Here is a 7,934-nt window from a genome sequence, read left to right as displayed (position 1 = left end):
CCCAGTGAGTGATTCGCACAGTATATTGTGGAGCACCACGCCGAGGTCCTTCAGACTGTTCTGTTTTAATGATGGGTCTGGCTTCATCTTCAGGGGGAGTTAAGGGAAACAAAAGATTGTCTTCCCCAGGTTCACTATCATTGGGATCACCCCATATGGTCCCATCCCATTCTTCAGGGGATGCAATTAATTTCCTAATCTGCACAATGTCAGGGGGATGGGGAGCCTGCATAAGCATCATCTCGACCTTTTCTTCCAACTTTTGTTTTTTTTTCTCCTTTTCTTCCTTTAACTGTTTCTGCAGTTGTTCGGTTTTCAAAGACAGTATTAATTCAGCTGCCTTTCTGCCTTCCATTTCTTCCTTTAGGTCCTGCTCCCTTTTCTTATTATTCTTCCTGTCCTGATAAGCAGCTTCTAAACAGATATCAACATTTTGCAAATAATTCCTTTTCCATCCTTTATATGCCCTCTTGCCATCTTCAGCTGTTTTTCCACAGCCTCCCAATCATGCCAGTTACCACGAGCCCATTCTTCTGAGAATCTGGGACTCGGATTTATTCCATGCTTCCGTAAGTAATCAGTGATACTACTTGTCATCCTGCTGACTACGCCAATTTAGTGATTTCCTAAACAGGAAAACTTGTGAATTATTCTCACAGAATGTCCTCAATGTAGATTAAAATGTCAAACAAATCACCCTGCTAAAGTATCACTCTTACATATCAATCAAGGAAAAATGTTGTGTACGTGGCAAATTGATTATATTGGGCCATTCAAACCCTCTGTGGGATACCAATATATCCTCAGAGGAGTGGAAGTAGTCTCTGGCTTGCTTATGGCAGCTAAGTGCCAAAAAGCCAATGGGCAAAATATAATGCGAGGACTATCATTTTGGTTCTCAAGTCTACTTACTCCTGATGTTATCCAAAGTGATGATGACTCGCACTTCTCATGTAAGGAAGTGCAAGAATGGGCAAGACAAGAAGAAATGCAATAGGTATTCCACACCCCACATTATCCTCAATCAAATGGGATGGTAGAAAGAGCTAGTGGTTTACTGAAAAGGAACCTTAAGCCACACGAGGCTCAGTGGGATACTCGACTTGCCAAAGTACTCCATCAATTGAATAATCAGTATTGGCCCACCGGGAGCCGTGTGAGCTAAGTGTTCTTTGCAAAAGCTGAACTTGATGCTCCACCTTCTGATGAAAGAAAATATTCGATAGCATTACAGCCAGGACAGCCTGTCATGGTAAATTTACTACAAATTAGAATTGTACCTATGACTCTAACTAAACCCCGTGGTCCACTTGCCTGGGAAGCTACTGATAGCAGTGGTGCAAAACACAGAATTAGTGCACGGTGTATTTTTCCTTCTTTCTTACGGGGTAACCTGACGAGAAAACCCCACTGAGACCAGTCTATTTTACCTTTTTGTCTTGCAACCTCCTCCAAAATGAAAGTAAGATACATCATCCTATTGCTGATGAAGATTTTGATAATACTTGCTTCTCCACAAACACCCACCTGTCTCAACTTGATCGTCAATCAAGAAATCAGCTGCAATTGGGTCAATACAGATATGCCACCCATCTTGTTACTAACAGACAGGAGTATAAACATAGCTTGTAAAACACGACTGCTTGTTAATAAGGGATATATATATGTTATGATTACTCACAACAAGTCTTACATGCCATATAGAAAATGCTGTAATATAAGTAATTTCTCAATGCATTACATAGTGAAGGGACATTATGATCTTGAAATGTCATGCAGATCGAACACTCTAAAGGGACGCAACGTAATACTAGGAACAATGTCTCTCAGAATCACTAAACCTATCACAATGATGTCAGTGCCTACTTTGAGTACTCCCCCATTTTTACTAAGGAATCTTACTGAGAGAGCCCTAGGGTCTCAAGCTCGTGTTAAGTATACTGGGACCATGGGAATACTCTCTGGTAAGGGATTTAAATCTTTCCACTGTGGTCATGCATGGAACTGAAGTATACTTAGAAAACAAATGGAGCTGGGATAAAAACGAAACTGATGTTAACAAAGTTCCCTGACTTTGGGGGACGACAGGGGAAGAAGTTTAAACAGGATGCAGGGTGATGTCTATCCATGGGAAGGCAACTGAGATTTCTGTGCACAACATTACATCAAACACTGCAGACACAAAAAGTTGCACCTCTGAAAGGCTGGACTGGTGGTACAATTTACCTTAATACAACCTGTTTTCATAATCTGCTTCTGGGCTCACAGGGACATGGGATTATCATTTAAATTTAAAATAGACATTACTCAGCCTAGCACAATAACATCTGCCACTCCTTACTTAACATCTGCTACAATTGTAGAGGATAAGAAAACTCTGTCCCCACAAATTTCTAAAATTGGACCCTATGCCATCAAATATACAGGCCAGCAACAAGTACTGTTTAATCCATCATGGTCCCTCAAATGAGTGGAACTATCAATGCAGGTTAATATCTCTGCAATTAGACATACCTGCTCACCATTCCTAAATACATCTTACACGGGATGGTTAGCATGGTTGCATGGACAAATCCCCACTGCTCCAAAACAACTAAGAGATATGACTGGTATCCTGGGGACAGGACTAGGAGTATTAAACAGCATAGATGCTGAAGTTCTAGCAAACAAAATAAGCTTCGCAACAAGTGATTTACATAAACTAGAACATCCATTACGATCTTCTGCCTAAGTGGGAAAGCGTTAATGAAGAAGACCACCAACTAATGGTAGACACATTTGGTGTTGCCCAGAATAATGTTTCTCTAACTCTCAGCTGCATCCAAGATCAGTTATGGGTGCAATCTACTGTGGCAGCAATTATAAGGGAAGGCAACGAGGGCACCTTGCCCACTGAAATTCAAAAGGTAATTTGGGATAATGCGACTCAGTTCAAGAGGGATTTCCAGTCTTGGTGGCATATAGTTAATTTCATCTATGACCCCACTAACAATAAAGCCACAGCTTTTGTTTTAACAATACACAATGCTTCGGTATACACCATATACCCAGTCATTGCACTGCGATTAAATCACAATGGAACTATACTCTATCTGTTAGAATGTAGAATATGGGCCCAACAAAATGGGAACAAATGGCAAACTATCGATGTTGATGTATGTGTTGTACAGGAACAACAACGATTTATTTGTGAAAGTAATACCATTAAGGCCCAAGACATTTGTCTTGACACTGAACAAAATGTTTGTAATTTTGAAATAGATCCTGATGAAACCCCTGAAACTATACTTATGTGTGTTGGAAATGGATGTGCTTGTATGAGAACTGTTTGTGTTTCTGTATTAATAGAAAACACCACTGTACAGACATATAATTACTCAAATATCTGTATTTGTAATTTTACTAAAATTATAGTATGTGACTTTAACTATTCATCTCCTGTCACAACCCACCAATTGTTACAATCTGTACATTCTATCAAGATTTATTGCCAGCCCCGGTTGGAATGAATCTCACCTCGGTAAGAAAACTGTTGCAAAAAGATGACCTAAGTCAATTGCTAAAACAAATTCGGAACAACAGACAAAGAACCCCTCTGGTAGTACAGTTACCTCTTGCCTCTATGTCATAAATATGTGGCATATTGCAGATCAGTGCTAAGAGTCCGATTATTTGATAAGCTGTTTAAGTGTCACAATTAATGCTAGTTATATACCGTTTCACATACAGAATCAGTTGATTGTATACATTTTACATGTTGGATGGACGTAATTTGTTTCATCTTTTGCCAAACTTTGATATACAGAATGATTATAAGCAATAAACATGATAAGGTATAAACTAAGAGAACTACAATTGGATGCAGAAGCAAATTCAAATTTCCAGTTGCCGTTGGTGACCATCCAAAAAGAGTTTCCCACCAGTGATGTTCTCTGTTTTTCTGCACTCTTTCTAGGACATGGTGTATCTTCTCTGTATTATGATGGAAGGTAATTGGGGATACACCCAAAACTATTAAAAAAAGAGGAGGTGGGGATACATAATATAATACTAGGAAATGCCAAAATACTTGATTTCTAAAATGTCACACAGAGAAATATTGCTTTCACACGGACCATATCCTGTGTGTTTCACGACAGGTAGATGTATCTATCTGTGGCCTTTGAAACAGTAACATTACAGTTAATACTTATATACTCAGTATTTTTATATTCTGAAGTACATATATTGTTCACTTCTATAACAGGAAACTCAGGAAAGCAATTGAATTATGTAAATACAGGCTTGCACTGAGAATTCAGCCTTGTAATTTTTTTAAAATTTAATTCTCTTCAGAGGTAACAAAGTAAAAAAATAAAGTAGATACACAGAAAAATATTCAGATGCCAAACTGAAGAAAAAACAGAACGGAATTGGAGGTCTGTTGGCAGCATGCATCTCATAAGTGGCTGCTTTTCGGAAGTTGCTTTGAGAAAAAGAAAATACTTTAAGTCTGAAGAGATACAAGAGAGCTATAGCAAAGTATAACCTCTGGGCGAGTTTAATGAATAAGAGTAGATAAGGCACTATTGCATGTCCCAGTTCAGCAAAGCCTTTAAACGTTGCTGGGAATTTTTGTTGATTTTTCCTGTTTGATGTGGTAAACATCCATTACATATTGAAAGAGTACACAAATATGCCACTGATCCTCTGGTCCTTTATGAGGTGCCAGCCACTCAGTATCAGTATTTGCATAAACACCTGGAGTTTTTCTGGGCCTATTCCTATCATATAGCTGGATGCCTTCCTGATTGTTTGTACTTCATCGTATCTCCAGTGAGCTAGCTTGTTTATGATATATCTGAAAACTTCATAGAGACAAGTGGATACATTCTTTAGTCCCATTTAATTCAAGCAAACTTCAAGATAAATTTAATAGGGAGGATGTTCTGGAACATGAAGAATAAGTTGTTCTCTATGTTTTCTTAAGTTTACTAACAGACATGGGGAAATCTCTAGGTTATAGTTATCTGTATTTTTCCCCAACAGAATTATTGTATGCATCAGTGGTTTAAGCTGTTCTCTGTGAAAAAATAAAAAAAAAAGTATATTTCCTAATGCATTAAAAGTTTCTTGGTACTAAAATCACAAAGTTATTAAGATGAATGTGACTATGTATGAAAAGGATTTGCATACTAGGAGACATTGCTTAAGAAGAAATTACAGCAGTGTAAAAGCAATTCTTCTTTCTTAATTTCATGTTTCATTATCTGTTGAGCAGGTAGTGTTTTTGTTCTCATTCCTTTATATCTGATAAGAATCTGTGTGACAGATTTATGCTTTGGGAATATGAGTATAATGGACTATACTATACACAGAATTTTCTTTGATAGTCTGTGATGATCCACAAAAGTCAATGTTCCATGATTTCAGATGGAAAGAAATATAAAGCTATTTTAAAATTACTTATCTTTATTTTCCCAGCTTTATTAGAGAGTTGCCACATTATACAAGGTTAACAAGATCAATAGCCTCTATCCTTAATTCAGATTAAAATAAAAATGTGTAAAAGTACAAGAAATCTAAGTAAACTGTTGTGTAACAGTAGCCTTAATTTCTCAAAAATAAAAGCAATGTAATTCTATTTGGGCAAATAAAAGCAGTGTATTTGCAGAATGTTTCAGAAGCTAGAGAACTGTATTTTAAATAAATAGATACTTGGAGTAAGTAAGAAACCTTCATAAGGGGGTAACAAACATTTAGAGAACAGTTAGTAGATCTCCTGTGAAGGATGATATTTGACGACACTGAGATTCAAGAGAATATGCATGAAAAAATAGGAATGTGAAATGTTTAAAGCAAACTAGAGAAAAACAATTAAAAATTGCTTTAATAGAAAAAAAAAAAGATTGATTATGGGCAAGGATAGTATCAGTTTATCATAGTTTATTGGTTTTGGTCATATCATTTAATATGGAGGTCATATGATGGAGAAAGACCAGAGAATTTGTGCTGAAATAATAAATGATAGAGTATTTACGGTAGAAAAAGTCACACTCTCAACTAAACTTCCCTGGCTGGAGACCAACACAAGTTTAGAGGTGTGCATGAACCAGGAAGAAATGAAAGATATAGTTGCTAGCTTTTGAGGCTTGTAATACACTTTCATTGTCCAACAGACAATAAAAGTCCAACAGAGAGTCCAGTTTTCACAACACTGAGATAACAAAACTGTCTTCTGTGTTTCAACAAAATGTTCCTATCATCATTTCTCATTCTCAGCTGTAGAATGAATTAATTAACTGTTCTCTATTCAATTACACATTAAGAAAGAAAAAAGAAGTAGGAACACAGACTAAAAGAATTAAATCCTTTGAAGATTATTTCCACTGTTAACTAATTTTCTTTTGTAGTATAAAACCCAAACATCTGAGAAATGAAGTTTAAAGACCCAGTTCCAAAATCTTTAGGCATGTGTCTAATTAAAATCACATAAGGTCACCAAAGTTTTTCCTCAGTGAAATGAAATGGAAGCTGTGGAAAACAAATCCAGTAAAAAGCAATTGCTGGTATTACACAAGTGTGTGTTAGTTTTATAACGGGGTTAGCTGTTTTAACAAGGAATCTTTTCTGGAGGACTTTAAAGGGTTTAAGAATAGAGCTGCTGTTTTTAATTTGATTTCTCATCACTGCAGTTTTAGTTAGCTATCTGAGATATCTATAAGAAAAAAAGCATATTGACAAAAATATTGACTTGACTACAAGATCAAAGAATCAAGATTAAAGCAGGGTATGGCAGAATGTGGCAGGAAAAAATAATTATATTCTTATTCTGCAAGTATTCAGTTATAATACTTCAACAATACTCCATCCTGAAGTTTAGTCTAAATCTGCCCTTATTTAATTTCAGCTCATCAGCTAGTTAAATATTTTATACTATATTGAGTAATGCCTTATAGCAGTTTTTATCGGACTGTCTGTCCTGACACCTCTTCCTTACCTCCTTCCCTGCTTCTTCACCCAACAAAAATGTCATGGTCACAATAATCAAGTAAAAGTTTCTTGCTTCTGGTGTTCCTCTTTTTTTTTTGGTGACAGCCCCATGAGGAGCTTTAAATATTTAGAATTCTTCTGAAAGGAATAGTTTTTACTGCTTAGTATTTTGTACAACCTAAGAAACCCACTCTTTTTTGGTAGCACCTTGCAGTTGTGAAACTCTCCCTTTTCCTGAGCCACCATCAGCAGTTCTAATCAGTGTTAACACTAGATGTGTTTGTGAGGCTCCTAACTCTCTTAGGCATCTCTCTGTCAAACCCATTCCACTTTCTGACCTTGGACCTTTCTGACATCGAAAATAACATTACAGTTAAAATCTTGTTATGGACAAAAGAACACACTATATATATGAAACTAAGAATTTTATATTTGTCCAATGGATTTTCTAGCAGTCTAATAGTCTAGTTTGTTTAATGCAGAAAAAACACATTAATAGCACAGTTATTATTAATAAAAAGAAAACACAGCCACTCTCCCCTCCTTTTTTTAGCATCTACCCATTTTCTCTGGTATTACACTCATCTTCTCAATGTCCTTCTGGGTCCCAGGGTTGACAGATTCAGTCTTCCTCAAGTAGAAAGGGGTAGGGAAGGGATGGACAGGGGACATTGAAACTAGTTGTCACAATCACTCCAGAGATCCTCACTGGGAGGCTCATGATCTTCATAGTACAGGTTTCTTCCCTGTCACTCTTGGGGTCTTCTTGGGGATATTTATGTTTTTCTGCCACAATTGGCTTCCTTCTCTTTGGTGTCCAGCTCAAGTCTGAAAGTTGCACGAGAGCCTCCCCCAGCGTCAGCTGCCATCAAGGGCAATCGTTTGTTGTGCTGTGACCTCCTCCATTGGTCAGACTTGACCACGGTTGTCATTCACAGAGCTTCAGCAGAAGCTGGTAAGAC

At 37.1% G+C, this 7,934-nt stretch overlaps 1 protein-coding gene across 1 annotated transcript; it reads left to right on the top strand.

The window, feature by feature from the left end:
- The first annotated feature begins 1,033 nt into the window (after positions 1 to 1,033).
- Positions 1,034 to 3,631, top strand: LOC137664768 (uncharacterized). Its single transcript, XM_068403213.1, is given in 3 exon segments — positions 1,034 to 1,111; positions 2,706 to 3,465; positions 3,468 to 3,631. Coding segments are annotated over 3 exon segments (1,002 nt in total).
- The last annotated feature ends 4,303 nt before the right edge of the window (positions 3,632 to 7,934 follow it).

The sequence above is a fragment of the Nyctibius grandis genome, chromosome 6, assembly GCF_013368605.1.
Source record: "Nyctibius grandis isolate bNycGra1 chromosome 6, bNycGra1.pri, whole genome shotgun sequence".
NCBI lineage: Eukaryota > Metazoa > Chordata > Aves > Nyctibiiformes > Nyctibiidae > Nyctibius > Nyctibius grandis.
This window is presented reverse-complemented; position numbering and strand designations above follow the sequence as displayed.